General features: G+C 43.3%; 1 protein-coding gene across 1 annotated transcript in view; it reads left to right on the forward strand.

The window, feature by feature from the left end:
• Rsbn1l (round spermatid basic protein 1 like) overlaps positions 1 to 18,858 on the forward strand; it is an 80,253-nt gene that overhangs the window by 566 nt on the left and 60,829 nt on the right. The window contains exons 2-4 of the mRNA XM_023724318.1: positions 602 to 645; positions 9,580 to 9,652; positions 18,328 to 18,427. Coding sequence (XP_023580086.1) covers positions 602 to 645; positions 9,580 to 9,652; positions 18,328 to 18,427 — 217 coding nt within the window. The remainder of the gene's footprint in view (positions 1 to 601; positions 646 to 9,579; positions 9,653 to 18,327; positions 18,428 to 18,858) is intronic.

The following is an 18,858-nucleotide window of genomic DNA, read 5'->3' on the forward strand; positions in this document are numbered from 1 at the left end:
GCGGGTGCTGCGAGAGGGGCGTGGAGAGCGCCGCGGCCCGGCCGCCGCCGGCGTCTTGCGGGAGCGGGAGCGGGAGCCGCGGGCCGCGGGGTTTCAGCCATGTTCGTGTTTCCTGCCTGCCGCAGACGGCAAAATCGGGATCCGCCGCGGTTCAGCGCCAGGTCGAAAGACTGCGCAGTGATTCAGCGTCAGAAAAAGGCAGATTCTTGACGCGTGCTGTGCGGACGCTTTCGGTTTGAGTGTGGGCTAGTCACGCAGTGTTTTCAGACAGCGTTCTTTTAAAAACGGACGGGCTGACCTGTGTAGCCGGGCGTGCGTGAGGATTTGACAGTACGGCGTGCAGAGCCGCTGAAAGCCTTTCTGTTGCGCGAGCTCAAAGCTACGCTGATCTTCCTTGTGAATATAGATTGCTACGCACTGTGGTGAAACGGTCGTTTTGTTTTGTTTTGGAAAGTAATTAAATGCTGTTGCTGATCTAAAGGTAGTTTATATTGTGAAAACTTCTGTTTGGATTAGGGTGATTTATTTCTGATAATTAAAGTCCTGCGCCACTGGAGTATGAGCAACAGTGTTACTTTTTCTTTGATGTTTTTGCCCACAGCGAAGCTTTGACGTCCGAGCCAAGGGCAATAGTAAAGATCTCAGGTTTGGGGAGGGTTGACTCAGAGAAAGGGGTTTTGGAGATGGAGTTTATACTCCTCTACCGTGGAGTTGTAGATGGCCTGTGTTTGGAAGTGCATATTTTTAATGGCTAGATATAAAATGAAAGTTATAAGTGCCTGGAAATGTGTCCGAATGCAGCGTGGGTGGTGTCAGTCCCGCTTGCAGTGTGTGAATTACGCATTTGCTTTGTGTAAGTTCTCTGAGGGAGTGAACATATGTTTAAAAACGTTTGAAAATACGTAAAGATGTGTAACTATGTTAATTCTTCTGTAAGGTTGTTGTTTTGACAGAAGTGCTTGTTATTGACAGAAAAAAAAAAAAGGAAGAAGATTGCTCTTCAGTATCATAATGGTAATTTAACGGTGGAGGTCCTTCCCTCTTGGGAAATAGTCATATCCTTCTCAAGTTTGGATTCATTGAATTGAGATTTTAACTACTGAAGAAATGGTGGTAGTAAAATAGCAAGTCTATATATGTGTCTTAATTATAGGTGTGAATTACACATATACAAGTTCTAATTTGAAATACAATGCTCATTTCTCGGTAAAGTCTTTGCATCTGTTGCTTCAGGTGTAGACCTCTTTTTAACGTTGCCCTGGGCTGGTTCTACATAGTTCAGTAATTCTGCAGTTATTCATAGGGCATTGGTTGAATAGTCTGAATCAGAACCAGAAGTTAGCTCTACAGACTTTTAAACAAGGACTGTCTTTCATCAAAATAAAACTAACATATATGGTCTTCAGAAGAACTGACTGCCCCAATTCCATTAGACAGTTAAACTCATATTCATCTAGCGTTTTGAAAAGCCCTTGGAACTGCTTTATTTTTACTTTGGCTGTCATTTAAACAGAAAGTATTCAGATTTAATAAAAAAGGTGTATGTAAAAGACCACCAGGCAGGATATTTAATAAGTGGGGTCTGAAGCATGGTTATTAATTTTTCTGGCTCCATAACAATTATTTTTCCATAACAAATTTAAAAGATGGGCAAATCCTGATAGAGGAAGGATCATTGACAGTAAATTTGAAAGTTAGGTGGGAGGAGCAAGTGAGTTGTACAAGCGTCCTAGTGGGCTAGGCTGGTTAAGATGGGAGCTGATGTCTTTTGCATCTAAAGCCTCTCTGTGTAGAGCTATAGCTGGCTTGTGGGATATGGTGTGAGGCATTACGTAAAAGATAAGTTTGCTTTTATTATGTGTTTTTGAGACATGATCTTGCTGTGTAGTTCATGCTGGCCTCCAACTCAAGGCCCTTCAGTCTCAGCCTCCTGAATACTGAGGGTACAGGCATGTGCCACCGTGCCCAGCAAGTTTGCTTTTTATAAAAAGTGCAAAATATTTTAGAATTTAATTGTTTATTTTTTGCAGTACTGGGGATTGAACTCAGGACTCTGCACTTGTCTGGAAGGTGCTTATTCTACTGAGCTATCACCTTGGCCTTCATTTTAGAATTTTAAAACCAGAAAATACCCACAGAGGTGATTGTCAAGTTGAAAAATGTAGATGGTAAAAATGGCCCTGCACTGAAAGTATCCAACATTTAGAATTACGTTTAGAACATACCAGATAGTACATACCTCCAGTTATTCCGATAACCAATAAAATTTGCATAGATCTTTCATTTTTGTAGTGTTTTGCTTTGGACTCAATGGTGTATTTTTTTCCTTTCAAAGACCCTGGAATACTTGTTAAATTTAAGACCATTTCACTGAGTTTTCCCCTTAACAGTATAGTTATAGAGTTTGATGAAATTAAAGCTTTTTTAGCATTAATTTGAGGTATGTAGATATCAGTGATTTTGTAGGGCTAGGTACTTGAAGATTCTTCAGCTTTGCTTCCTTTATGGTCTTCACGATTTTAGGTTAAAATGTTTTCATCATCTGGCCAAGTGTCTGTTGCCGCTGCTGGAGTCGCTGACTGATTCCAGGTTTTGTGTCCTCTTTTGTACCTCCTTTTCACTGGCCTGAGTCTTTCCTTACCCTCGAGCTCCATGAATTACTTCTCAATACAATTTTCCGCCTGGGCAGATCTGTCAGATAAGCTTAGCTGCCCCATTTGTTCCCCTGGCTGTCCCTCTGTCGCTGTCCTTCCTTTGGGGCCTGGCCTGCTTCCTCTAGTGCCGCTCCCCAACTGTTGCCTTGGGACTTTCCCTACTCACAGTTTGGAAATTTCACCTCTGCTGAGTCCCTTCCTCTGCTGTGGCTTCCTTTGGCTTCTGGCCTCCTGTGCATACATTTCTCTGCTGGTGTGCCCCTGTGAAGCGTGCTGAGACAGTCCCCATTCTGATACTGCTTTTACCTCAACTTTGACTTCCTGGCTGCTGAGAGATCTCTGTGTTGGAAAGTGCTTTCCCTCAAAAGTTGGAATGTGGTTCTCAGTGTTGTTGTGGAGAAATCTGAACTTGAACAAATTGCTCTGTGGTCTGTCTGGGAAATTTCAATTTTTTTCCCTGGATTTGACAATTTCAGCTTTTTTTGTTTTTCCTTTTGAGACAGGGTCTCACTGTACAGTTCAGGTGGCCTTGAATTCCAGTGATCATCCTACCTCAGCATGTACCACCACACCTGGCTAGTTTAATTTTTTTTGAAAGGAGCTGTGTTTTTCTGTATTACAGCACATTGTCCCTTTTTCATGGGTTCAGCAAGTTAATTACAATTTCTTTGAAATGTTCTGTTTCCTGCTTTGTTTTTGGATCTGCTAACGTTATTTGTTTGTTTTGGTCTCATTTTTTTGGTTGGAGGCGTCACTGTATCTCTGCTACTAGCAGTTTTTCTGTAGTTAGGAGAAAACTATCGAAACTGATGAAACCTTGTGGGCATGCCTGTGCAGGGAGTCCTAAGGGACTCCCCCCCCCCTTTTTTTTTTCTTTTCTCTGGGTGAGAAGGAAGCTTTCAATTTCTTCTGATGAAAGGTCATGTCCACCTCTCTGTGGGAGAGTCATGGAGGAAGGATGGTGTCAGTCAGTCTTCCTGCTGTAACAAGTCCCTTGGGCAGCAGAACTTTCTCTCCTTCCGGTCCTGGAGTCTCGGGCCAGCATCCTGCCTGGCCTGGCTGGCAGAGCCTTTCCTAGGCGCTGCTTGTGGGCTTGTAGGGCTTGGACCCCTGGGATCACGTGTCCTCCCACCTGTGGAAAGCTCTGCCTCTAGGACATCAGGGCAGTCTTGCTGTAACCTGGAGCAGCTTGGAAAAGGAAAGGGTCGGAAACCTGGGGATGCATGCGCCTCCTCTAAGGCAGAAGAGCTTCGTGCCCATGAGACACCTGCGAGCTGGTGGAAGGCCAGCCTGCAGAGCAGTGGGGGAAGTGGAAAAATGGAACCCCAAGAATTGCAGCTGGAGGATATGGCCTTCTCCCACCCAGCATTAAAACTCCTGCATACCCCCTTGCTGAGGTCAGAACAGATTCCCAGAAGTCACATGGAAGCCTTGAGGATTGCCATTTTCCTCTCCTTTCTTCTGCCATTTTATCCTCTATGAATTTCCCTTCCCTACCAGCTGTCCACGTTAAGCGTTGCATTTCAGTGTGGGTCTTCAGGACGCAGGTGCTCTCTTGTGGGCCTTCGCTGGCCTCCTGCTAAGGACTACGAAGCACCAGCCACATGTGGGCTGCCCTACCAGGCGAGGTAAACTCTCAGGAACTCCACTGTAAATTGCAGTGAAGTGCACGCAGCAGAATGCACAGGCTTTCCGAAGAAACTGACCTCACAGGGTATTTTCATATAACCAGGACGCTGAGGGGCAGCTCCAAGGAGCTGGGGCGTTGTCTGCAGATGGAGGCTAGAAGAGCTGTGTCCCCTGTCCAAGAGGCCTAAAGCCCGGCACCCAGGTCTGGAGGTGGAGAGCAGGCTGGCCGGCCACTCCCTTGCTGTGCTTCTTGCCTTCCAAGTGCTGCTCATGGTGATGCTATGCCTGCTGGTGTGGGCAGCTGCTCGGTCAGACTGGTCCATGCTGGTCCTTCCCTAGATGGCCTCAGCCCGCTCAGGGTGACAGGTGGAATCAGTCCTCACACATAACCCTGCCACGTGAGCTGCCTGGACAAGTTTAGGGTGGTGTTGCCTCAGGATTTCCTTTCTGCGGGTGGTGGGATAGTGGAAGTGGAGCCTGGGGCCCCTGCACTCTGCTTGCAGAACCTACAGGGTTGCACTGGTGTGCGCATAGCGCATGTGCAGTCCTGGCAGGGCCCACCAATTGCAGTCCCTTTGGCTGTGGTGAGAATGCTGCCTTGAGCATGGGTGCTTTCTTGTGGGGCTGTGCCCAGGCGCGTGGTCCAGTGTTCATTGCTGAGGAGCTGCCTTACAGTTTCTTTAGCTCTTTTCCATCATGGCCACACCACTCCATATTCCTCCCGGTGGTGCCCACTGGGGTAGCTACTGCTGGAAATTAATTAACCCGAGTAAGCAAGACAACAAACCCATCAGCCAGCCCATCCCTGTTGAGGCAGATGCTTCGGAGGTCAGTGTACTCTGCCACATCACCGAGTGTGCATCACAGGCCCTGTTGATATCACAGTACTTTAGATTTAAACTCTTGAGCTTTGGGGTAGCTTTCTCAGAGGTGCATGGCTGAAGTATAAAGAATTTGGGTCAACTCCATCTCTGCCATGTTCCCAGGTGAACTACAGTGGTGCAGCCAGCTTACCTCTTTCCCTTTAGGCTCTAATAACCTGAAAAGGAAAGTAAAGATGAGCTTGGAGACTATTTCCAAGGTACTTTTTTGGGTAACCTTTTATTATGAAATTCTAAGGCATATAGAAAAGTTAAAAGGACACAGTGATCCTGTATAGATAGCTTTCCTACACTCACAAATATATTTGTGCACTGCATGATTTGAAAGTAAACTGTAGACTTCAAAACATTTGATTCTTTTTTATTTATTTATTTATTTTTATTTATTACATTTATTTATTGTGTGTGTGTGTGGCCAGCTCAGCCCACCAGGGGGCGGGTCTGGCTGGCATGTGGTGCTGGGGATCGAACCGCGGTCCCTGTGCTTTGCCACGCTTGTTTCAAGTAGGTGCTTTAGACCACTGAGCCATCTCTCCAGCCCCAAAACATTTGATTCTTAGGTACTTCAATCTTCATTTCTCAAACATGGTTTCTTATATAACTGGACTAACATTAAAACACTTAGAAATTAGTCATATAGCCTGTGATATATACATATTCTTCTCATTCTTCATTTCTTTCCCCAAACACACTAGTTGTTTATTTCAACTTTTTTTTTTTTTCGTGACAATGCTTTTTGTCTTGATATGGTGCATGGAATCTAGGGAACACTGAGCTACACTCCCAGAGTCTTTTTTTTTTTTTTTGGTGGGAGAGGGGAAGGACAGGATCTTGCTGAGTGGCCCAGGATAGCTTTGTTTTTTTGTTTGTGTTTTTCCAGGCTAGCTTTGAATTTGCAATCCTGTTCAGCCTCTCAAATAGTTGACATTAGAGGCTTCACCACACTTGGCCTTGACACTGACGTTGAAGAGACTAGTCTAAGATGGGCATAATGGTGCACACCTGTAATCTCAGCACCCTTCCAGCACTGGGGAGGCTGAGGTAGGAGGATTTTTGAGAGTTCCAGACCAGGCTGGGCTACAAAGTGAGCTCAAAGCTAGACTGAACTGCATAGTGAGACTGTCTCAAAAAAGACAAAAAACAAAACAAAAAAAAACCCTACCCAAAACAAAACAAAAACCTACGTTAACATACCTGATTATCATGTAGGTTTTCCTATATTTATAATTTTAAAATAATAGTTGCATTGTAAAATTGATCTTTATTTTTTATTTCTTGTGAGCTGGGAATTAAATGTAAGGACTTGATTACATTCAGATTGAACAGTTTTGGTAAGAATGGTTCTTAAGTACCTGATTTTGTATTTCATATTGTATCTCATTGGGAGGCATATAATATCCAGGTTCTCCCATTATTAATGATGCTAAATTCGATCGCTTGGCTAAAGTGACTACTAGGTCTCTTGTTGTAAGGCTCATTTTCCTATTTGCATTTGGCTAGTAATCTGTGGGTTGATGTTTCTTGAGTATCCACTTTCCCAATTGGCCTTTGGATCAATTGATGATCCTAGACTGAGTCACCTATTTTATTGGATTCAAAGAATGATTTAAAATAATTTTTAAATCTAGAAAGACTTTTTTTTTTTTTTTTTTGGTGGAACCAGGGATTGAACTCAGGCCCTTGCGCTTGCCAGGCAAGCGCTTATTCCACTGAGCCATGTCCCCAGCCCCTTCTAGAAAGACTTAATCTGGGATAGTGGGAAATTCAGAATCAATTGCTACTCTTGGATTGTGAATAAAATTTGAGAGTTCTTCTACTGTGTTTTCTTCTGTAAGTTATCTAATGTGTTTGAATTTTAGCTTATCTATAAAATGAGCTAATGATAGCATTTATTGGGCTATTGTAGGGACTAAATGAATTAATAATTGTGAAGCCATGTCAATTACATTATATAGCATGTGATAAATTCTCAAAGAATCTTAATAATTATTATTGTACTTATGAAACTATAGTTTCACCACATGTACAAGCCCACTGATAAAATCAAGTTATGCCAATAAAGCTGCCCTTAAATTAAAAAAAAAAAAGGGGGGCTGGGGAGATGGCTCAGTGGAATAAGCGCTTGCCTGGCAAACATAAGGGCCTGAGTTCAATCCCTGGTTCCACCAAAAAAAAAAAAAAAATGACAGCCTATAGTTTATGCACACCTAGAATCACAGCATTCTGGGAGGCTGAGGCAGGAGAATTGTAAGTTCAGGCCCAGCCTGGACACACAATAAAAAGGATGGGATGTAGCTTAGTGCAAATACTCAAGGGTGAGGGGATGGACCATCTCTTTTGATTTAGGGTACAAAGGTAGATAGTTAAGGGTATCTGAGGTTATGGGTACATAGAATCTTGTTTTGGGCGTGTAGAGACTTGATGGACTCAAGGCCTTTCCACTGAACCACATCCTCATTCATTCATTCATTTGTGCCACAAGGACTGGCTGGCCAGAGCCTTAATGATAAAACAGTTCATTTGCATTCTATCTTATTTTATTTTATTTTATTTTGTTTTATTGAGAAATATCAGTGAGACAGTTTCAAAGCTGATTAATAGGACAGTTTCAATAATTAATACATTGTACATTGTTATCTTCTTAGTGGTTATCCATAGTACAAGATGCAGACAGAATGTCCTGTCCAAACATTATTAGTACAAATCTTTCTTCTGATTGAGTTAAGTGAAAGTAGCTGTATGTTTGTCCTAATTATTCTGCATATACAGATACAAAATGGTCCTTCCTTTGTATCGCCTTTTTTTTTTGTTTAGTTCTATCAGAAATGGGTATTCCACTGGCATCTAAATACTAAGGTGCGTGAATTCAGCAAAACAATCCAACACAGTCCAGCAGTCCGCAATAGCAGTGGGTTATCCATAGAAGTTGTTGACTTGAGCCTTTCACAGCTCAGCATATTAATATGGCTTTATTTTATATACCTTGCTTTTATACTTTTCTGCTGGTTCATTTGCATTCCTAATTCCTGCTAGTTGAGGCTTGGAAAGTTGCTTGAAGAGTGCTTGTATTTAAAGGTTGATTGTATTAGGGCCGGGGAGATAGCTCAGTGACGTAAGTGCCTTCCCGGTAAACACAAGATCCTGAGTTCGGTCCCTGGTACCAGAAAAAAAGAAAAGGTCAATTGTATGGTCCAGTAATAATTGGTAATATATTATAGTATTGGTAATGTGTGCTAAAATGAAAAGTCCCTACCAATTTTTTTTTTTTCTTTTTGCGGAACTGGGGATTGAACTCAGGCCCTTGCGCTTGCCAGGGAAGCGCTTATGAGCCATCTCCCCAGTCCCCCTACCAAATTTGAAATAGCAAATATATATGAATATAGTGGATTAATTATTATATATAACTCAAAATTATGATCTCTATTCTATTCTATAATGAACTCTGTGGGCTAATATAAATCCATGTAGATTTCTATTAAGCTAGGTAATATCAGGGCAGGTATTGTTTTAGTATCTGTTTTATGCTCCTTACCCTATGCTCTGTAATTACTTTGAAGAAAAAAAATGTAATTTTTCATAAAGTTAATTTTTGGCAAGGTTAGTACCACATGCCTACAATCCCAGAATTCTAGGGGTGGAGGTAGGAAGACTGCAAGTTTGAAACCAGTTTGGGTAACTCTTAGAGATTCTGTCTCAAAATTAAAAAAAAAAAAAAAAGGAAAAAAAACCCAAACCAAACAACTGGGTATTAGCTCAGTGCAGAGGGCTTGGGTTTTATTTCCTGTCCTCGAAAAACAAACAGTTTTTGCATTGTAAACTTGCTTTTTTTTTTTTTTTGCCGAACCAGGAATTGAACTCAGGCCTTTGTGCTTGCCAGGGAAGCGCTTATTCTTCTGAGCCATCTCCCTGGCCCCCAAAAGCAACTCATACACTAACATTTTCTGTCTTTTTTTTTAGGAACTGAGGATTGAACTCAGGCTCTTGTACTTGCCAGGCAAGCACTTATTCTACCGAGCTATCTCTCTAGCCTTGCATTGTAATTTTAAGTACTTTTGTAGTCTTTTTAAAAACTAGAGTGTACTTTTTCTTTATATATCTATATCTACATATCTGTATCTGTATCTATATATTATGTGTGCGTGCGGGGTGTCAGGGGTGAACCCAGGGCCTCCTGCATACGAGGCACGTTCTGTATCATTGAGCTGCACCTCCAGCAGCCCAACTCCCAAAGCGTATTGCATTGATTAACATCTATTATACTTTACGGTGTCACTGTGATATTGCAGTGGGTGAATGCAGTGTGTGCGGTCAGATCATGATACTGTCCTCTCTTTATTATTTATTTATGTGTGAACCTCTAAGTTCCTCCTCTAGATCTTCATATAACATACAATAAGTTGTTCTTTTCCATGCAGGTCTTATGCATTAGTGGCTTATTGTAACCTGCTGGCGCAGCACTGCTACTGCATGCCAGAATCTTCCTTCTGTGTAACTGGGTTTTAGTACCTGTTATCCAGCTTCCCTGCGTCTCCTCCCCTTCCCAGCTTCTGGTTATCAGGATTCAATATTTAGGTCAACTTTTGTATTAGTTGCCATGTTAGAGAACTCAAGTGGTTGTCTTTCTGTGTCTGGCGTGTTTTAGTGATGGTCGTGGTAATTGGGCTGAGATTCTGTCACAGGGTGGGTGTTTGTCCTTTCAGTATGGGGGCACAACCTGGAAGCACTCAACTGTTTCAGAAATTTCCCTTGCCTTCTTTTCCCTTCCCCTTCCCCTTCCCCTCTCCTCTCCTCTCTTCTCTCTCTGAGGCAGATTTTCACTGTGTAGCCCTGCCTGGTCTTGAACTCACTACATAGCCCGGGCTGGCCTGGAACTCAAGGTAGTCCTCCTACCTCATCCTCCTGTGTGCTGGGATTACAGACCTGCACCACTATATCAGGCAGTATTTCTTCTTTTGAGAAGTTTGCATTCAGGTCATTTGCCCATTTAAAAATTGGATTGTAGCTATTTTGTGGACTAGCGCAACTTTTATTGGTTTGTTACATGAAGGAATATTCTGGAATCCTGGGTTTTTTGAGAAATCATTGATACATTTTTGTAATTTAAAGATCATACATATTAACCGTGATTAATTTTTCTTATGTGAGAAAGCAATGTTATTGGAATTAGTAAATTCTCTCAAACGTTTTTGTGACGGGTTGCTGCTGTTGAGTACTTGGTTGTGAGAGAAGCAGTAAAAATAATAGTGAACCTTTAGAGTTAGATATTAGCTTTAAAAATGCAAACAGAAGTAAGTAGCAAATCTGATTTCCGAGCTTTGGTGGTCTAACTTCAGATCCCAGTTTAAATGATCTACTGTGCAGACTGAATGAATTTTGATTTTCAGCTGCCTTCACCCAGAACTGCATCTGATATTGTAAGGCTGTCTGTCTGTAAGTGAGTGGCTCTGGGGGAGACTGGGTTAGGTGCACTGGGATAGGCGAGACAGGTGGGGAGCCTGTTTGGAGGTGGTATAGGAGTAGGTTAGAGAGGGGAGGGGTACAACTGTGCCCTGAGAGTGGAACCTTGGCTGAGACTGCTTTTGTGCCAGGAGGCTCTGCCACCCTCTTCTCCTTTGCCAGGTGAATGGGTTTCTGCTCAGTTAACAAGTGTGCACTTGGTGTGCATGTAAGGCAGGGACTCTTTTACAGTCTCCTTACAATGGCATGATAATCTCAGGTCCTTTCTCAGTCCCTAGGTAACCATGGCTAACAGTTCACGACAATTCAACAGTATGTGGTCTTTGAAAGCTCTCCAAGAAGCCAGAGATTAAAGTAGGAGCCTGTAATCTGGCCCAACAGTTTCACACCCCACCTCCTTTCTATCTCTGCTGCTGCTGATTTCAGTGTTTGGCTCAGTTTGGGGCCCTTTGTCTTCTCTCCCTTTGCTAATTGCCTTGTTTGTGTCTAGTGTCCATTGCTGGCACTTCTGAAGTCATAGTTTAGTCTAGAGTAACTGTCTCCTCTACACAACCCCTATCAGGTGGTCTATAGAGCCAGAAAGTCAACACATTCAAAACTGAGTCTTCTGTCCCAGATTTGTCTTGTGCGTGTTCGCATCTCAGTGCCGTCATAGATGGGGGTCAGGCTTGACCCCAGCTTCCACCCTTCTCCTCGTCTAACCTGTAGGCGAATCTTGTCACTTCCAGCTACTGTCTTCATGTCTTTCTTATTTCCACCAGGTCTTCAGTCTTTGTGCAGATTACTGTCATGAGTTACCTGCTTTATGGTTCCTCTTCCGGGAACCAGTGCCTTCTGTTGCCATCCTTAGCTGAAAGAACTACATGGGCTGTCATTTGCATTACACAGCATAATTAATGTTTAGATGTCATTGTATAGTACAGATCTGCAGGTCTAGAAAGCTCCCAATTGTACGTGAAAGTCACAATTGATAAAATGGCCTTCATTTAAGATTCAGTGATAGTTACTTAATTCTGTAATCTAGGCATGTCACATAGAAGGTCTTACTACTTCATCTTAATTTTATAGTGCATTGAATGTGAAGAACTAATTTTAAAACTGTTTAGAACACAGTTTTCTTGACATGTGAGTAAAACTGGCCTGTAAGTTTTCATTTAGCAAAGGAGGCCAAACCACTGTGTCACATTATGTCTGGCTTGGTTTTCAAATATCTCTGTGTGTGTTTTTCAAATTTCCCTGTTGTGTGCTTTTGTTCTCCTGACTACCCAATCACGCTATGCCTGTTGCTGGGTGTTTTCCTTCTCTTTGTATCTAATAGTCACTGTGCTTATGCCTATAATTAGGTATTGAGCATCATGGTGGAAATAATGTATGCGCTGGCTTTAATCCTTATAAAAAATGTATCCAGGCCTGGGGACACAGACCTGTCATCCAGCACTCTGGGAGGCTGAAGCAGGCTGATTGCAGGTTTGAGCCCACTCTGGGCAATTTAGGGGGAAAAAAAAAGGCTAGGATATAAGTGTGAAGGCTCTAGTTTCAGTCCCCAGTGTCCTCTTAGTTCCCCCAAATGTGGAAGACATGAATACCAAGGCTCCGTGTGGCTAGGTAACTCGCCGTGCATCTGCTGTCATTGACTGTGCCAGAATTTGACTGAATGTCTGATTTCAGAGCCTGAGCGCTGAAGTACTAGCGCCCAGTTTCTTAATGCCAATGCCTGAAGCTGCTCTCTTTTTGAAATTTTATTTCCTTGTTTTGGGGTTGTTTATTTTGTTGTGGAATACTTCAGCCAGAGCAACCTGCCTGTTCTTGAATAGTAAGAGGTGAGTATTGTACAATTTGAATTCATTTCCTCATAATACCTCCAGGCAGAAATTTTGGCATCACTGTACAAAAGGCAGATGTTGTTACTGTTATGAGTCATTGTACTAAATTTTTCCCTTTATAAAGAAATAGAATCATCTGAACATGGTGAAGAACACCAATAATCGCAGCACTCTGAGAGGCTAAGGTAGGAGGATCATGTGTCTGAGGCAATCTGGGCATTTTAGCAATTTAGCAAGAGCCTGCTCCAGAATGAAAAATTTGAAAAGGGCTGGAGATGTAGCTTCCTAGAAAGGCCTTGGGTTCATTCCCTAGAACCACCACAACAACACAAAACAAAAAAACGCATGTGGGCAAGGCAGAGGTCCCCTCAGTGGCCACCATGTGTGGACTGCCTGGCTCTGCCCCTCACTGCTCAGCATCTTCCCAAGGCTTTTCAGTCTTATCCCTGGGGACTATGCCACATTCAGGTGTGTCTCTGGAAAATCATTAAATTCTCTAGACCTCAGCCCTTTCCTCCATAAATGAGGGGAGGAGGTGAGATCTGTAAGTTTTATCCTGTGAAAAAACTCATTTTGTGGTAGCTTTTCTGGCAGCTGCCCCACTCCAATAGTATGTTGTCTTTCTTGTCATACCTCCACTATGTTCTGTTCATTTGTGTGTGTGTGTGTGCATACATGTGCGTGCATGTGTGCCTGTGTGTGTCTTTTTGAGAGAGAATCTTACTCTGCAGTCCATTCTGGTGACGAGCATGGATCCTTCGAGTGCTGGTATTATGGCCTATAATTCGACCTCTCTTCCACCTTTTTCCTGAGGATTCATCAGTGTTTGTTCATTGCCTGCTGGGGCTTGGCCCTGGGTAGATGGGTGGGAATGCAGAGAGGAGAATATTTTTCTTGCCTTTATGGAATCTGTGGTTTAACTCCAGAGATCACTCACGGTGGTGTTGAGTGTGCTCCTTATTGTTGCTTACTTTTTCCCATGTCATCGCTTTGTCAGCCGACTTCTGTGCTGAACCCTGTGCCAGTGAGCAAATCACTGGTAATTTGTTAGTTTGTACTGGAAGCTTTTTTCCTCTGTCCCTGGAAGCTCCCGTGGGGCATCTTTCGTGTGCAGAGCACTATCTTAAGTTGTGAGATGGTAACAAAGGTGAAGAAACTGTAACGGTGCTTACAAATCAGTAGGCCACGTGGAGCTGCTACACAGAAAAACCAGAATCCAAATCATAAAGAGGGAGAGAGAGACTGTGATAATTTCTAGTTCATAGGATCAGGGAGCACCTAGTAAATCTGAGCCTTGGGGAGATCTTCAAACACATAGGATTTTGGCAGGTGGAGTTGTGTTGAGTGAAAGCCTCCTCACTCAGGTGTGAGGAGAAGAAAAGCTAAAATGGTAACTATCAGTTATGAAGATTCTTCTTTTTTTTTTTTTTTTTTTTGGCGGAACTGAGGATTGAACTCAGGCCCTTGCGCTTGCCAGGGAAGCGCTTATTCCACTGAGCCATCTCCCCGGCCCATTTATGAAGATTCTTGAGTGGTATACTGAAGGCATTTCATTTTTTTGATTAAGGGGCTTTGTTCATTTCTTACAGAGGGCTTTCTGTCTTCCTGCCTCAGCCTCCCAGAGTGCTGGGATAACAGGTTTGTGCCACCGTGACAGTGGGCATGCGTGTATGTACATGTGTGCAAATGTGTGTGGTGTTGGGTATCAAGCCAGGCCTTTGTGTCTGCCAGGCAGGCAGTGCACCGCGGAACTGTCATCCCAGCCCCTGGCTGCTAAGAGATATTTCAGAGCACTCGGTGTGGTAGGTCATGAGGAAGGGAAACTAGGCAGAGGGAGCCTGTCTTTCATGTTTTGCTGCTGATTACAGAAAGAGGGTTGGAAATATTTGAAAAATAAATTTGAAGAATATATTTTTGCAGGAAATGATTGAGCAGGTCACATAATTCAATGTTAAGGGAAAACTGAAGGAGGTTTTTAAATTACTGAGAGTTTTTGCACTTGAGTATTGGACGATGTTATGCCAGTAACATAAACAGGGAATTGAGGAAGAGCGGGAATCTCTTCCGTGTTAGAAAGATGATAATTTTGAGCCAAGTGTAGGATATAGGCCTGTAATCCCAGTTACTTTGAAGACTGAGGCAGGAGGACCACAAGTTCAGCCTGGGCAATTCAGCAGGACCTTGGCTCTAGAAGAAAGAAATGATTCTGGTGTTAAATCTGTTTTACAAAGATGCTGGTGTGGAGTTTGGCACAGAGATTGGATTGGGAGATTAGGTACTTTAGAGGTTCTTTCCCTAGCGGTTACAGTTTAACCTTAACCCCTAGGATAGTATTAGATAGACAGGAAGTATAGATAAGAGAGAGAAGCATTCCTAAGACAGATTCTATGGGATGGTAGGGCCCTGAGGAGGCAGCACTGGCCAGACCAGGAGAGTATGGCTGAACTGAAATGGAGAGAGTAGTCCACAGTGCTGTGTGGAGAAAGGCCCGAGGAAGACCAGGTGAGAAAGCATTGATTTGGCAGGCTGGCTGGGCTGTGTGGAAATGGATGTGCTAGGTCACTTCCTGTTTGACCCTGGTCAAGCACTTGTTATTGGACTCTTCATGCCCTTTGTATTTTACTTCTTTGTGTATATTCTCACCACTTTGCAACTCTGCTTTCCCATTCAGTTTCTGTGCGTTTCTCTCCTTCTGTTCCCACCTGCTCTGATCTCTTTCCAGCTGAATGTTATTGTTGGCTGATGTGGGCAGGGAAGGGTGCTGGTGCTGCTGCTCAGACAGGTTGATCTCCTGGGCTGCATTATTAGGGTGTGACTTGTGGCTGCCACCCAGGGCTGGCCACTGTGACAGTGAGGCCTGCTGAGCTTTTGCTGTGACAGTGGATTGTGACTAAAAGCTTCTGCCAACGCGGCTTGTGGACGCCCAGGTAGATTTATGACACTGTCGCTTAAAAGACCGAGGGACCTTTTAAAAGAACTTTATGCTAAAGTCTATAGTTGAGTGAGTCAGGGTGATATGGGATGTTTCTTCGAAGCTGCTGTACCTAATAATGTATGCGTGCATGCATGTTTCTTTTGTCCTTGGTACTGGAGATGGAACCCAGGGCCTTTGTACTGAGTGCAGCCTCAGCCCTGCTTGTTTTTGTTATTTTGAGACAGGGTCTTGCTAAATTGCTGTATTGCCCAGGCAACTTGACCTTGTGATCCTCCTGCTTCCACTGGGGTCATAGTCATGCACACTCTCACTTGGCTTTTGGTTTGTTGTTTTCCTGTGGGGTCTTGCTGCATTGCCCCAACTGGTCTTTACCTTGTGAACGCAAGGGATCTTCATTGTTCACTGCTACAGCAGCTGACTGCCAGCGCCCATGCACCCAGCTCTTTCCTTTCTTTTGGGTAACCCTGACCCGACCTGGAGAGGAACACACGGTGTGAAGTAGGATGGCGCTCAAATGGTTCTGTGATGCAAGGCTTTGCAAACACTATATACTCAGTGTTTTATTTTGAAGTCTTTTTCTCATGTTTTAAAATGCAATGAATGATTACATGTTTAAAAGTATTCTTCTTTAGAAAATGTAGCCTTCCAACTCCATTATACAACGGAAGTAATAAATACCTTCCTGTTGTAAAAGCTTCAAATAATCTAAAGGCATATGATATGAGCCAGAAGTTTGTTCTCTCTCTCCCCCTCTCCCTCTCCCTCTCTCTTTCTTCTCTCTCTCTCTCTCTCTCTCTTCTCTCTTCTCTCTTCTCTCTTCTCTCTCTCCATGTGTAAGTTTTGATGTTTGTGTTTGTTCTTTTAAATCTTTTTCTCCACATGTACCTTTCTTTTTGTTTTTGGCTGTCCCATGGACTGAACCCAGGGAGTGCTAAACTATATCTGGGTACCCTTGTTGCTTTATTGTCCTGGGGGTGGCCTCAGGGTGCTAGCATTGAGCTGTGCATCTAGCCCATTGCTAAATTTTGAGATAGTTTTGCCAGGATGCCCCAGTGGGACTTGAACTTGGAAGTCTTCTGCCTCAGCCTCCCAAAAAGTTGAGATTATGGGTGTGTGCCACTGCATCTGACTCCCAGCCCCTTTTATATTTTATTTTGAGACAGAGTCTCACCAAGTCACCCAGGGTGACCTAAAACTTGGGGTTCTTTGGCCTCAGTCTCTGGGCCACTATACCCAGCTGTAGTTTACTTTGAAAAGCTTAAGTGTCGAACACGTCTTTTTGTGTAGCTTGCTCTCTGTGCTAACAATATTGCTTGAAGCTCTTCTGTTATGTAACATTCAGTGTGTGTGTACCTGTACATATGCATGTGCCTGTGTTCCTTTTGAGGAGGATAGACCAGAACCTTGGGGACGGAAGAGGAGAGTCACTGGTGTGCTAATCCCAGAGCCTGCGTCCTACAGCATTATGGGAAGGGAGCCTTTCCTCCAAGGAGTGTGTGTGGGAGATGCTGATAAGGAAACAGATGTGTCCCTAACTAGCTGGAGCAGGTGCACAGAGTGCGCGGTAGAGGCAGACAGAGGCAGACCCTGTCTGGTCTCAGCACAGAACTGAGAGGGAGCCCAAGGTGGTGGCTAGAAATTTCAGCTGCCACCTGTCTTACTGAGGCATTAATTGACAGCTTAGGGTTAAGCAGGAGTCAGAGCAAAATGAAATGAGGCTCAACTGCTATTTTTTTTTTAAGCTCCGAGTGGCTAATTTGCCCCCTATTTTTTGGGGTCATTCATATGAGAATGATAACAAGAGTTAAAATTTTTGTCATAACAAAATCACTACATTTTTTAATATTCTAGAAAACAGGAAAGTATGTGGTATGTTTTAAAGTCATGAGAAGCCAGGTTTGTGGTATCTCAGTCACCTAGTGAGACATTATCTTAAAAAGAAGAAAGGCCAGGGTTATAGATGAGTGTTAAGCTTTTTGGTTTTTCTTTTTGAGACAATCTCACTGTGTAGCCTGGCTGTCAACTGGTGGCAAGCCTCCTGCCACAGCCTTCAAAGTGCTGGGATTATAGGCACAAGCCATTCTGTTTTGAAAAGGTTTATTTTTTTACTGGAGTAACTTATCTCTTATACATGTGGGCACATTTTCACTCCTACTTTATCATGAGACTAGTGAATTTTATTATGAGATTAAAACCAGTTGAACTAAATGATTTGTTACTAAGAGCTGGTTTTTCAAAAGGCTGGTTAGGAGGACCAAGCGGTATCTGATGGTAAGATCCCTTTGTGCAGTATTATTCACGTACCTTGCTTGCGTGTGGTGCACAATAGAAGTATATTTGTCAAATATAGTACATACCACATTGAGCTATGTGTGGCATATACTACAATCATAAATTCACCATATACTTGACAGTTTGATTTGTAGCTTGCTTAAAGTTATTATTTTCTTCAGGCACTCTTGTGATAATGACTTAGCCGTCAATCCCTTTTCCTTTGTCGATTCACTTTTTGTTTTTTGTAACTATTGGGGATCTAGTTCAGGGCCTTGGGTGTGCTCACCATGTGCTCTACTGTGGAGGGACACCCTGTCCCTTTTTATTTTGAGAAACAATCACTAAATGACCCAGGTTGGTCTTCAACTTGCAGTGATCCTCCAGCTTCAGCCCCCTGAGTGCTGGGATTACAGGGATGTGCCATCGTGCCTGGCTGACTTCTTTGTAGCATTCCGTTGTTTGGCTATACTACAGTTTATCTGTTCATCTCTGACAGTTCATCTTGGTTGCTTCCGCACTGGGGCAATTATGAATAAACCTGTTGTAAACGTGTGTGTGCATGGATTTTTGTGGACGTTTTCAGCTCTTTTGGATGAGTTCCAGGCAGTGTGATTACTGGATCATGCAGGTTATATTTGGGTTTGCAAGAAGCCACCCAGCTGTCTCCAGAGTAGCATTTTGCTTTCTCACCAGCAAAGAATGAGAATTTCTTGGTTCTCCATACTTGCCAAACATTGATGTTGTCCGTGATTATTGCTCTTATTGTGCATTGCGGTAGGTGTGTGGTGTGTCTGCTTTAGTGGCATGCCTGGTGGTGTGTGCTGTACAGCGTCTCATGCATGTAGTTGCTGAAGTCTCTTCTGTGGTGAGCTCTGTGGCTCATGTGCCCTCCTCCCCAGTTCTCTCCCTTTTCCCTTCCTCCCCCACTGCCTGGCTCATTCTTAAATTTGGACTGTTTTCTTGTGAATTTTAGGAGCTCTTTTGGGTAATATGCTTTATCACATTCACCTTGTGCAGCTGTTTTCTCCTTTCTGTGGCTTGTCTTTTTATTCTCTTGACTGTTTTCATTTTTTTTTTTTTTTTTTTTTTTTTTTTTTTTCCCGGAACCAGGGGTTGAACTCAGACCCTTGCGCTTTGCTAGGGAAGCACTTATTCCACTGAGCCATCTCCCCGGCCCCTGTTTTCAAATTTTTAATCAAATCCAA

Source organism: Octodon degus, unplaced genomic scaffold (assembly GCF_000260255.1).
Source record: "Octodon degus isolate 3935 unplaced genomic scaffold, OctDeg1.0 scaffold00108, whole genome shotgun sequence".
In the NCBI taxonomy this organism is placed as follows: Eukaryota; Metazoa; Chordata; class Mammalia; order Rodentia; family Octodontidae; genus Octodon; species Octodon degus.